The sequence below is a fragment of the Porcisia hertigi genome, chromosome 32, assembly GCF_017918235.1.
Source record: "Porcisia hertigi strain C119 chromosome 32, whole genome shotgun sequence".
NCBI lineage: Eukaryota > Euglenozoa > Kinetoplastea > Trypanosomatida > Trypanosomatidae > Porcisia > Porcisia hertigi.
The window spans coordinates 544,872-557,061 of NC_090591.1; the positions used below are offsets into that span (position 1 = coordinate 544,872).

At 55.6% G+C, this 12,190-nt stretch overlaps 3 protein-coding genes across 3 annotated transcripts; 1 reads left to right on the forward strand and 2 right to left on the reverse strand.

Annotated features, from left to right (window-relative positions):
* Window positions 1-1,749: 1,749 nt before the first annotated feature.
* On the forward strand, window positions 1,750-4,173 carry JKF63_02499 (uncharacterized protein; the record flags this gene model as incomplete). The annotated part of the gene is made up of 2 exons (XM_067898524.1): window positions 1,750-1,984; window positions 2,036-4,173. The coding sequence occupies 2 exons, from the start codon at window positions 1,750-1,752 to the stop codon at window positions 4,171-4,173; spliced, it is 2,373 nt and encodes a 790-aa protein (XP_067754681.1).
* A 2,726-nt stretch (window positions 4,174-6,899) lies between these two features.
* On the reverse strand, window positions 6,900-7,940 carry JKF63_02500 (uncharacterized protein; the record flags this gene model as incomplete). Its single annotated transcript, XM_067898525.1, has 1 exon — window positions 6,900-7,940. One exon carries the CDS (start codon window positions 7,938-7,940, stop codon window positions 6,900-6,902), a length of 1,041 nt encoding a protein of 346 aa, XP_067754682.1.
* Window positions 7,941-9,674: 1,734 nt separating this feature from the next.
* On the reverse strand, window positions 9,675-12,008 carry JKF63_02501 (uncharacterized protein; the record flags this gene model as incomplete). Its single annotated transcript, XM_067898526.1, has 1 exon — window positions 9,675-12,008. One exon carries the CDS (start codon window positions 12,006-12,008, stop codon window positions 9,675-9,677), a length of 2,334 nt encoding a protein of 777 aa, XP_067754683.1.
* Between the last annotated feature and the right edge of the window lie 182 nt (window positions 12,009-12,190).

The window sequence follows — 12,190 nt, forward strand, 5'->3', positions numbered from 1 at the left end:
TGACACGCATTGAACGGCGACTTTTAGAAAAGTGTTGCTGTTTTCGACATCCCTCGTGGCAGTGTAGGCTGTTGCACCGGCCCAAGGGAACGCTATCTGGCAGAGGTATGCCGCCAGGTAAAAAAAAACGAAACATAGGCACACCAGAAAAGGCTGGGCTGTGGTCGTGCCTCGCACCTCTGTATTGCGTCTCAGGAATGCCCCTGATCTGTTGAACTCTTTTATCGAGTCACGTCAGAACCCCTACTTTCTCTATGCGCGAGAAACCGAAAACAGGTGACACCCATGATGCACAGTGGGCGAACCAAGTTCATTTTAGCGCAAGCGGTATGTGGCGGCGAGGTGACGAACCCTACCAGTATGTACGCTCCATATATTCGTATACCCCTCTCCTCCTCCTTATTTGCGTTTCTTTCTACCGTCCCCCATACTACACTAACACCACCACAGTAGTTTCCCTCTGTGCTGTACTCGAAGCGATTCTGCTCCGAAGAGAGAGAGATCGAAAAAGTGAAGTAAGTCAATCGACTAGTGCAAAACTCACATCTACACGCACCCACACCAACAGACACAGCCACGTGCCCAAGAAGAACAACAAAAAGAAAGACAAGAAAAAAAAAACGGCCGTTTATATCAGTATTCACTGCCATCAATTTGTTGGTCTGATTTCTGTTCTCTCCCTCTCTTGGAAACTTATTTGGCTTTCTCGCTGTCGAGGTTGCGGCGGATCGCGTGGGCTCTGAGGTAAAAGTTGCACCGCAAAGGGTGGGGCGATTTCCCTGTGTAAGTGTGAAGTCCCAGGCCTCTCCTTCTGTAAGTTTCTCCGTTGTGTCGCCTTTTTTTTTACTCCCCGTTCGCTTTGCGCCCCGTCGACATTTACCTCTGCCGTTGTTGTTTCTGTTGACTTTTCTACCTTTTTTTTCTTGTTTCTACTGTTCAAGTTGAAGGCGAAGACGTAAAACTGCTTGAGGGCGCGCTCTCATACAGCAGTAGGTTTTTTTTTTGTGTGTGTGTGTGTGAGAGAGATCTACATCTCCCTCTACTCGACCTCACTCCCCATCGGCGATTCTCGCACCCCTCAAGCAGATATCAAAAGCCACTTGAAACACCTCTGAATCAGGGATTCTATCTACCTGCTCGTCTCTCTGGGCCGGTGTGTGTTTGTGCTTGTGTGTGTCTGTGTCGAAAGTAACCTCTGTCAGGACTGGTTTGTATCCGCTGGCGCTGAAGCAATATCCGCAGTGTACCGGAAAGAGCAACAGGGCAACTCTTGTGTATATCTGTTGAGTTGGTGTTTTATCGCTTCGCTTTAATTCACCCCCTTGTCCTTCGATACACCTGTGGTTTCAGTGTTGGTTGCGGTACCTCGAATCGAGTCTCTGAAGGCTGAGTCGGTGTGGTTGTTCAGCCGCTCTTCTTTGGTGCATTTGTGTGCGTTGTTCATTCCTGTTCGGTGCCCCCCCTCCTCCTCCTCGTCTTTTTTTTGGGGGGTGTTACGCACTGTTATCTCTTTTTTTTTTGTCGTGTTCACCCCCCCCCCTCCTCCTCCAGGACACTCTCTTTGCTGTTCTTCTTCAACATCAGGGTTTAGTTGTGAGCTGTTTTCGTCAGCACGTTTTGGTGGTGCTGGTTTCCCTCGACTCGTGTGGCCTTTCAGACCCCTCCCCCCCTCCCTCCCTCCCTCCTGAAGAAGGGGAGCTTCGCACCATCCCATAAGCGCACAACTGTTCTTGGCTCTCTTCAGCTACCATGTCGAATCTCAACCCTAACGCGCCATCGTTCCCCGTATCAAACTATCAGCCGAACACGGCGCACAGCAACAAGCAAGGCTACAACAATGGCGGTGGACCGGGTGGCGGCAGCAGTGGTGGCTCTCTGCCGAACGAGCGTTATGGTGGATCAATGATGTACGACCACAACAATTACCACCAGGGCGGTGGCGGCGGCGGTGGCAGTGGCGGCGGCGGCGGTGGCAGTGGTGGTGGTGGTGGTGGTGGCTACGGCCACGGCCACGGCCACGGTGGTGGCAATTCTGGTGGCGGCTACGGCCAAGGTGGCGGCTACATGGGCAACGGTCCACATGGGTACTCGTTCGGTCATCGCATGGGTCGCAACAATCGGCAACCGCACGTGCCACATAGCCACTACCAAAACATTAACGGTATGGTGGGCGGCGGCAGCGGCGGTGCAGGCGGCATGCGCGGCAACTACATGGGGGTGCCTGCTCCATATCAGCAAATCGGCGGCATGGACATGAACGGCGGTTATGACCAGCCACCGCCACAGCAGCAAATGGCGATGCAGTCTCGAATGCAGAATATGCCGCACCGCCCAATAAGTATGAACAACAATATGATGGGTGGTGGCGGTCGCATGTCCTACAACAATAACCAACGCACCCCAATGGTAAACATTCATGCCACCGTGAATTCTCAAAGTAATTTGGGACTTGGCAGCGTCAGCGCTCACCCACCACCACCAATCCCCGCGCCGGCACCAGTGCCGCGGCCCCTTCCGGTGCCTCCACCCGCCGCAGCTCCGTCTGTTCTCACGAAGCACACGCCGCGTGCTGTGATGGTTGTCGGCTACAAGAAGACTGGGAAGACTAGTGTGGCGAAGGCGATCGCAGAAACGGAGGGATTTGAGTACCTGTGCCTCAAGTCGCCACATCAGCAAGAAGCCGCCCAAACAGCAAGCACTGAGAACGAGGAGGAAGCTGAGGAGGAGAATGTCCACCCGCTGGAACGACTGGCGCCACTTCGCGCGATGCTTGAGAAGAAATCCACGATTAAGGGGATCGTTATCGATGATGCTTTCTCGACCAACAAGTACCACGCTCACTACGTGGTGCACTACCTCGTCAAGGCGGGTCTGCAGCTGGACGTGGTTGTGGCCCTCGTGCCTGATTTAGCGTCGCTGGTCGGGCGTGGGGTGAGCTTTGCAAAGTCAAACGCGAAGGTTATGCATCCGGAGGCGTTCGAGTTTGCCTCGAGCCTTGACCCTGAAAGAGTGATTGTTGTGGATGAAGACTTGAAGTTGAACGAGCTGACGGAAAAGGCAGCAGCGGAAGTGTCTGCGTTGCTCGAAAAGAACGATGCAGCGATCAAGCTTGAGCAGGAGTGCTTCATCCCTAGCTGCCCCATGGTGACGGATGCAGAGGAGGTGGAGAAGATTATAGAGGCAGAACGTAGCGTGGTGAAGCGCCCACTTCCGTACACATTCACGTACTCGGAGCCAAATTACCTGCTTGACTACGTGCAATTCGCGCAATCGGCTGCAAAGCTGCAGCACTACCTCGTCACACCGTGGATTTGGGGGGATAAGTTGTCTCTGATTGGATACGACACGAGCGTCTACGTGCACCTCACATCCTACAACCTCGTTTTCAAAATGAACGACGTGCCTTCGGTGATACAAGAGCTGATGAAGCGGCTCAAAAGCGAGGTGGAGGCCTCTGGTGCGGAGGATTCGGCGTCGCAGGTGCTGTTCTGTGTAGAGGCATCCATGCTAGCCGACGTTATTTACATCTCTGACATGATGATCATAGGCAAGCATTATGGTGCAGAAATGCTGGTGCACGATCGGGTCAAGTTGCTCGGCGATTCCTTCGGCAACCTGCCGAGCAGCAGCTCTGTGCGTCTCCTGGAGCATTACCCCGTCTGCGACATCAAGACGTGCCTGAACGCATACAAGGATGTCAGTCGCGGGGTGATTTTCGTCAATCCTGATGGAATCGCGTACGGTCGCTACGACGTGCGCAATTTTGTGTACCCGTCGGAAAACAAAAAGACAGTGCGGGTGCGAATTTGGGCTGGTAGCATCACCGATGGCATGTGGAGCTTTGAGGCCTACGTTCGCGAGTACGAGGACGAGGTACTGGCGACAAGTCGTACGACCGGCGCGAACAGCCTCCCAGTAATGATTTGTGACTCAAACGTTGACGCCCAAATGATCAATGACGGCAACATCATCGAGTGTGTGATGGAGAAGACAGCCACCAAGGGCAAGTCGCGCGAGAAAAATGCAGTACTGACGTTCTGCAGGCGATGTAAGTGGGAGGTGACGCCCATCACTCAGTTTTACATGTGGGCCTTCGCCGACCCGCCGCGGTGGTCGACGGAGTCCTTTCTGGACGCCTGCTCCACCATCGCCTCGGTGCGGCCGACGGTATAGGAGGAGTAAGACGCACTCCTTTTCCCTTCAACTTCCGCCATTACACCCGACACGGCTGTGTCCAACACCACAACCTCTCTTCCGCCCTAAGAGCAGAATTTTCCCATATGCTCATCGTTGTGCAAAGAGATTCCGTGCGGGTCAGTGGCGCGACACTCCATCGGTTTTCCTTTCCACCCAAGCCCGAAGGGAGGGCGCACATGGCAGAATAAAAGGACGGGTAAAGCAACCTGTGTTGTTTCCCATCGAGCAACGGCCTCACCTCCACCTCCCCTCTCAGCCTCTCCTCGCCAGCCCACCTGAATGTTTGAGTTGGACAGTACGCGCCCGCACGTGTGTGGAAATGGGATATGATCCCTAGTGGAGAAGAGGAGGTGCTCGTTTGCTCTCCGATGTCCAGTGGGGAGGTGGAGGAAGACGTGCACACCCACTGGACTTTTCTGTGCGGCACCTACCCAAGTTTCTGAGCCATAGCAACACGTAGTATGTCTACACACACATATACATATATATATATGGGGGCTGTAAAAGGTGCAACCGTGTTTCCTTCAGGTTTTACGAGTGGCCTCGTACGTTGTCTCCAGGACTGAACCAGGAAGTGCAACCAACGTCCATGACCGTGTGTGTTTTTTTTTAAATGTGCGTGTGCGTGTCTTTATGTCTGAGTAAGCGAGGATTCTCTTCCCGGGAACTTGTGTGAAGCAGCGGAAACGTCTGCGAATTGGATGTGCCGTGTTGCTGCTCATTTCATTTCGTGGGCGAGCGCCGACGTGGACGTGAGTGTGTGGAGTAATGTCGTCTTTCTTGTCTGTTTGTTTTGATAGCTGAGATATTAACCAAGGGAGTCTACGTGGAACCGCAGGGAAGCTGCGATTGTGTGTGTGTGTGTGTGTGTAGCTTTTTTGCGCCCACCATCTCTTGACCCCTGTAGCCCAAGGGTGCCCTCCCCCATTTCTTCTTCTCCCCTCTCCTGCTCTTCTGTGCGCTCCTTGCCCTGTTCTTTTTACACCGAGTCTATTGTGTCATTCTGTAGACAATCATGCCGTGTGTGCGGATTTTCATATGGTCGAGTGTCTGTGTAGGAAAGTCGGCGGGGCAGGCGTACACACGAGTGCCGAATGTTTAGGGTTTGCCTTTTTTTTGAGGGTACTGAGCCGCTTTGAGTGCTTACCTTTTGTTTTGCTGTGCGTTTTTTTTTTACCGTTATTTTCAAACTCATCTCCCTGTGTGTAGCACTGCAGGTGTCCCTGCGTTCTGAGTGTCTCTCTGTTCTCGTGAGGGCTAGCGTCGCTCGGTCACATATGCGTGAATCCGATCGTGACACATTCAAGGCTTCATGGGAAACACGTGTGCATAAAACACACAGACTGTGGTGTTGGCCAGGATGAACCGGATCAAGCTTGTCATTGCAGGAGGGAGCTCTTGATTTTTTCTTCTCATATCGTGTGTGAGTTTTGGGTGTCTCGTGTTTGCTTGGGGGATTCTTGTGCGTGCTCTCTTTCCCTCCTCTCCTCTCCTCTCCCCCCCCCCACCCCGGCCGCACACACACACCAGGGGGGGTGGAGCGGGGAGAGGAGATTCGTTGTTGCTTGTGCTGATCGTTGGATGTCGAAGAAGAAAAAGCGTGCCTAGCTGCATTGGCGATAATAAGCGTGCTGATGTGACCAACGAGGTTTACGTGAACGTGCGTGCAGGCGTATGTTCATCTGTCCTCCCCTTGAGCCTGCGTCCATGTTTTCGTCCTGTTTTTCCAGGTCAGTAGAGCTGCGGAAGAAGGCAAACCGAGGATATAATTTCTGTGCATAACGATTTCGTGAGGGCAGCCGCGTGGCGTGGATGGGTTGGATCCCCCTCCTCAGACGGGCTTTTTTTTCCGTGACCGCGGCCAGTTGTGTTCTTTTGCGGGTGCTGCAGTCTCTGGGGGCAACTTAACGCGGGTCGTCGGTGCGCTTGGGGGTGACAGTGTTGCTATGGAGCATATGAAATCTCTGAAGTTCCTGACGTGTGGATTCACACGTCAGAACCAGAAAAGAAAGGGGGAGAGCACAGTTCTCACTTTCAGCAGAGCCGCCGCACCTTTCTCGCCCTCTCTCATCAAAAAAAAAATGCGGTGGTGTGGTATAGAAAGCACGTGCATTTCCAGAGGAGGAGTCTCGTAGTCATTTTTCTCTTTCGCACCCCCTCGTTTGCCCTCACTTCTATTCGTTCGCCGTGCCTGTAGTGCTTTACACGCACACACACACACACAGTCACAGGCACGCTGCTTTGGGTGCGAGCACCTCAAGAGTGCCACGCTTCTCTCTGCATCTGCTACCGAGAGCGTCTCTCACTCCCCTTTCCCCCACCCACCACCCATCGATGCGCGCCAGCATTTCCTTGGGCTGTTGCACGCTTTTCTTTTTTTTGGGGGGGCGGGGGGAGAGCATCCTGCATATCGAGACGCCGCCACCGCCACAACACGAGATTATCCCGTGAAGGGCTGGTGCTCGACATTGGTTGAGCGCTGCGGGCTATCTTCCTGACAGCTACTGGAGTTTCCGCTGGCCACCCAACCGCCCCCGGCCATTTCCGCGCAGGGGTCCTCGGCGCCCCCCACCCCGGCCATCCGCGCCTCGGCGCCCACGCCCCCGGCGACGCCCGCGGCCCGGCCCCCCTGGGACGCCCCGGCCAGGGGGATGGGCGCGCGCGCAGGGGCAAAAAAAAACGCCAGCGCGCGCACGCCGGATTCATGGGCGACCCGCCCCCGGGCAGAGGCCGTGTGCTATATACAGGCGACGTTGCTCATACAGACGGCGCATCTGCCCATCGTGCAGATACGCTGCCAGCTCCTCTATACTTGGCGCCGGAGTCGATACGCGAATAGGCGACGACAACCCCGGCGCTGTGTCCACGCTGGGGGGCGGCCGCGCGGGTGCAACGGGACCCGGGTTCAAAGGGCCGCGCGGTGGTATCGCGTGTGCCTCGTCGCGGCACCTGCGCGTTACTGCCTGGGAAACGTCGAGAGCGTCATCGAGGTCGTCCACCAGGATATGGGGATCTATGCAGACGGGTGCGTTTCGCCGAGATGACATCGCGGTGTACGACGGTGCTGGCGCATGTGGTGCCAGTGCACCGTACAGGTGTTGCACGACAGCGTTTTGCTGGCGGTTGCCGTGAAACTCAGCAGCATTCACGGCCGCGTCTGAATACAAAGTTGTGTCCGCGACGGGGTGCATGGGTGTTGTCGACGGCTGTGCGCGTGATGGACTCGCACCACCCACCAAAGGTGGCACCGGCGACAAGAGGCGCGGTCGCGAGTACCACAAACGGGCCCGGTCAGGTGAAATAGATGCACCCAGTGTTTTCATGGATCTCCCGTGCATTGCATGGTGGCCACTGCTGGACGGTAGAGCGGTGCGATCCTCGAAGTACGCAGGAAGCGAGGTGCCGCAGCCAGGGTGGGGTGCCAGAATTTCAGTGCCGTCTACCGACGCCTGCGAGTGCACGGCGATGGCGGAGTCAACATGTGAGTGGTTGTACGACCGTGCGCGTGGTGGAGCTGGAATATACCATAGCGTGTTTGCCTCGTCGACGCCGCATCTCATGCCCACTGCAGCTGGGGTCGTTTCTGGGTCGATGCGGTGGTCACCCCAGTAGAGGTCCCCTTTCCCGTCGAAGCGCTTTACCACATTGTGGAATTTAACTGTCGGCTCGAGCTGGAGGAGACGCGGCTCACTGCACCTCTCGGTGTATACCTCCAAGAAACACCGGCGCCTACTGGCGTCCATGAAGTAAACGCCGACGCAGGCGGGTGGTGGGTAAAAAAAAAAGAATTTGCGTGTTGTTTTTCGGCGTCCGTATTCTCATGATCCTCTCTCGCTGCGTCCGTGTGGAAACCGAACGAGAGAGAGAGCACACGCACACTTATAGGGAGAACCACCGCTGTTGTGGACGGTTGACAACGGCGGCGGCGGCAGCGGGGGAGGGGGGGTCTGCAGGATGCCTGCTTTCTGTTTCCAGCCAAAGATATCCGTCTTTTTTTCTTCTCTTATTGTGCTACACTGCTCAGGAAGTGGTGTTGTGACCGTCGCGCCACGTCAAAGCACACTCGAGAGGAGGGAGGGAGGGGGGGGGGGGGGGGGGAAGACATCCGAGAGAAGAGTGTGAAGTAGAGGGGAAAGGGCTGATAGAGCACGTCGCGCGCATCATTTCAAAAGCGGCTTCGCACAGATGGCCAGCTCAGGAAATCACGTGCGTGTGAGGGGGAGGGGGAGGGGGGAACCGCTCTAGTGCGCATCGTGTTGCTGAAGTATACTGTTTGGGTATTTCGATGTGCCGTTCGGGGTGAACACGACAAAACGGCCAGGATATTAACTCAACACATATACATACATGCACATCCATTCCTCTCCCCCACCCCCACCCCCACCCCGAACCGTGTCCCTATGTTTCCGATTGTTTGCGACTATTCAGCATGTGTACAAGAAATGTTTATAGACAGGGGACGAGCAGACAAGCACACCACATACACAAACGCAAATCCTCATCGTCGCCGAAGTCACTCATGAGGCGGGAAACCATAACCGCTGAAAGCTGCATAGCACACATCAAAAAAGGGGGAGCTCTGCAAAACCAAGGATGGCACGCCATTACCGTGGTTGAAAAAGAAAGACCACCAGGAGCGCCAAGAATGTTTCACGTGTGACGTGCAACACTAACAGGCTCAAGTTCACACGACGCGCAGGCAACACCAACGAGACACCACTCTCCGCCAGCGTATCCCTTCCATCATACCATATATGTGTATATAAAGTGAGGTCTGCAACCTCTCCGCCACCTCGCTCGCCCGCCGAAGGTCCCATGGCAAGCTGTGAAACCGTGATTGACCCACCACTGAGATGGCCCACTCAATTACTTCAGCCCCAACCGTGCCTCGAACGGTGTACCGATGCGCTTCGTAGTGGGCCGCGCGCCCGCCCCTGAGAGCTGCTCCGATTTCACGGTATCACTGCGTGGTGCAGTCTTCAGAGTCTCTTCTCCTCCTCTCCCTGGCGGAGTTGCTTGTGGGCCGGTCGAGGGGAAAAACACACACCCACACATCACCCTGGCACCTTGACCATGCTGTGAATAGTACAAGCCGTGATTGCGATGGCACATCTCCACAGCGCCCAACGCCATCAGAAGTCTCACCTTCGACATCCACATATGGTGACGAATTGCTTGTGGTCACTATATGTGGACGTATTGATGTCTGAACTCCTACCCAGATATCTGGCCCAGTCATCAGGGAATCTGCTGTGTAACACACGAAAGAATATAAACATTGTCTGACCCCGCCTGCCCGCCCCCGAACGATATACACAACGCCAAGCAGAGCGCCACACAGACCAGAGCAAAGGGACCGTAAAAGACGTTCATTGAGGCGTACACGGAGCGGCCTTTTCGCACCAACACCCATCACCACCAGCAACGCTTACCAGAGTGACACGTGCGTACACAGAACGGGGTGGAGGGAGGAGACGTTATCGCTCACAATGCGGTTCGGATGAGGATGCCGCTGAAGCGCACTGACGTTCCTGGTGGTCTTCTGCCACCAGCGATGAAAAGAAATTGATGTTGACGTCGCTAAAGCTGGGGTACGACTGCACGGCAGGGGAACCGGCCTGTTGGAGGGTAAGCACCTCCTCTTTGAGAGCCTTCATATCTACCGACACGTTCACCACGGGGCACTTTGGCTGGTCATCGTCGGTGCTGTGGTGTACAATTATGTACGCATTATCGTCAGCCTCTGATGGAACCGAAGGGCGTGTGCCGCCAGGGAATCCTCCCGTAGTCAAACCGCTGAATCGGTCCCCTGCGAGGTTGACGGTGTCCCGGTGCACGGACTCCGGCAGCCTTGCCGCGCCGTGCGCCATGAAGTGCTGACCTGTGATCGGGGCGGCCATATGGCGGACGCGTTCTTGGATAACTTCACAAGCCTTAAAAGTCTCCAGGTGTTGCTCAAAAGGTCCACCGGCGGCGGACTGGAAAAGCGCCAGGGAGGCCAAATTCATCAAGGCATCAATGCAGAGGCTCGACAAGGACGTGTCGGGAACCTGGGCAAAGTGTGTAAGTGCACCAATGACAGACACGAGCGCGCCACACTGAAGCGCCACCGTGTCTGCCTGCACTAGGTACTTCCACAGACAGTCTCGCTCTGCCGCAGTGGAGAGGCTCTCGCCGAGGAGCGTTGGCCGATGAAAGACGGTCAGGATGCAGCGGTGCAGAGTCCTTGCTAGCGCGTCGTGCTGTGGGAAACGTTCACAACACCTAATCAAAGCAGGGAAGAAGCCGCTCGTGATGAGTGTTTCATCGGTGCTAGCCAGCTGGAAGAAGGAGAACTCGACGAACAATTCACAGACAGCCAGCCGCAGTGGGCTTAGACCGTACTCCCCGGATGGAAGGGCTGTGGGGGAGATGCCCCGCGAGGCTTTGTCCATCAATCGCTGCGGCAACATCGTGGACGCCACTGGTCCAGCCATTTCTGCTTTCTCCCTGGCTGTCGGAGCCAGTAGTGCGGCTACACGCAGCGCTTCAGCCTGAAGCACCGCCAACGGTGTAATGTAGCGTGTAGCAGCTTCGTACATGGAGGCTGTCTCTGGTAACACCAGCGACTTACGCACGAGGCTCGTGATCGAGACAAGCACCTCCATCCCATCAGCCGCCAACGACACGGGCGCCGCAGCGGCGCCATCCGGAGACAAAAGCAGCGACCTTTCCACATCCTCTTCGCAGCAGCTCAAAATGTTCTCCACGTACTCGGAGACAAGGGGTTCACTGAGCAGCACATCCACGATCGGCCCAGCACTGTGGCTATAGCCACGCTTGAGTAGCTCCTTGAAGAAGTAAAAGTAATGGTACATTCCGGGGTCGCGAATGGCAATAGGGAGGTAAGCGCAGAGCGTTGTTGGAAATTTCAGCTCGATCCACTGCGACGTGAACAATGCCGTTTTGGTCGTCGGCTTCACCATCCACACCGCCGATAGCGCTGATCCGAAGAGCGCGATGAGGGTCTCAGCGATAATAGAGTTGTTCGCGAGGTTCTCTACAACACCGACGATGATTGCATGGGTAAGTGTGTCGGCGATGGCTTGCGTTGTCAGCTCAAAGTCGCTGTCAAAGGCTTCTAGCAGGAGACGCTGCACGGCAAACGACCGCTGCGGCTCCAGCGTCCTCTCCTCACTCAGTGCGGTGGTGCAGGCCGCCACGATAGCACGGATTTCCGCCTGGTTTGGGGAGTTGGCGATGCAGAATGAGAGCAACTCGGTCAAATTTGCGATGCACAGTCGATCCCGTGCCTCGTCATCGTCGCGAATGCCGGAGGGGGCGGCTGCTGTTGCCGAACTGTCAGCGTTTCGGCAGCCATCGGGGACGTCCCTGGCGCTTCTTGGATCGACGGCGTGCAGTTCCTTTAACGGGCGCGGTGCCTCTACGATGCCCGTCGATGCTGGGGCACTTGTTGGCCAAGTGGAAACGGCCGGAGAACCCCCTTGCGAGCGCTTCTTTCTCCTCACAAGACCGACTTCCACGCATGCCTTTCCGTGAAGCAGGTCAAACAGTGTATCTGCATGCCGTTTAATGTATTGAAGAACCACATGCACATCGTTCGAGCGGTTGTCAAGTCCGCCGTCTCCGCTTTTTGTGGAACTCTCAGAGCCGCGTTGAGGCGCACGGACGGTCTGAATGGACTGGAGGCTTTGCAGATAGTTTACCAGCGTGTCTGACAAAAGCACAGCGCCGAGGTCGGTGGAGGTGGACACGAGTAGGCCAGAGACGCTCGGCGTTGCCCATCTCTCCACTCGGCCCCCTATGATCATCGGAGATTGTGCAGGCTCAAGAGACTTGTAAAAGAAAAAAGGAAGGAAGGAAGAGAGGGAGGGAGGGGACAATGTGAGATGAGTCGCTCACATTCAGCAAGACAAAAAAAAACAAAGTGTCAGGGAGCCACAGGTAAACAAATAAGCATGCAGATTACACACACACACACACACACACGCGC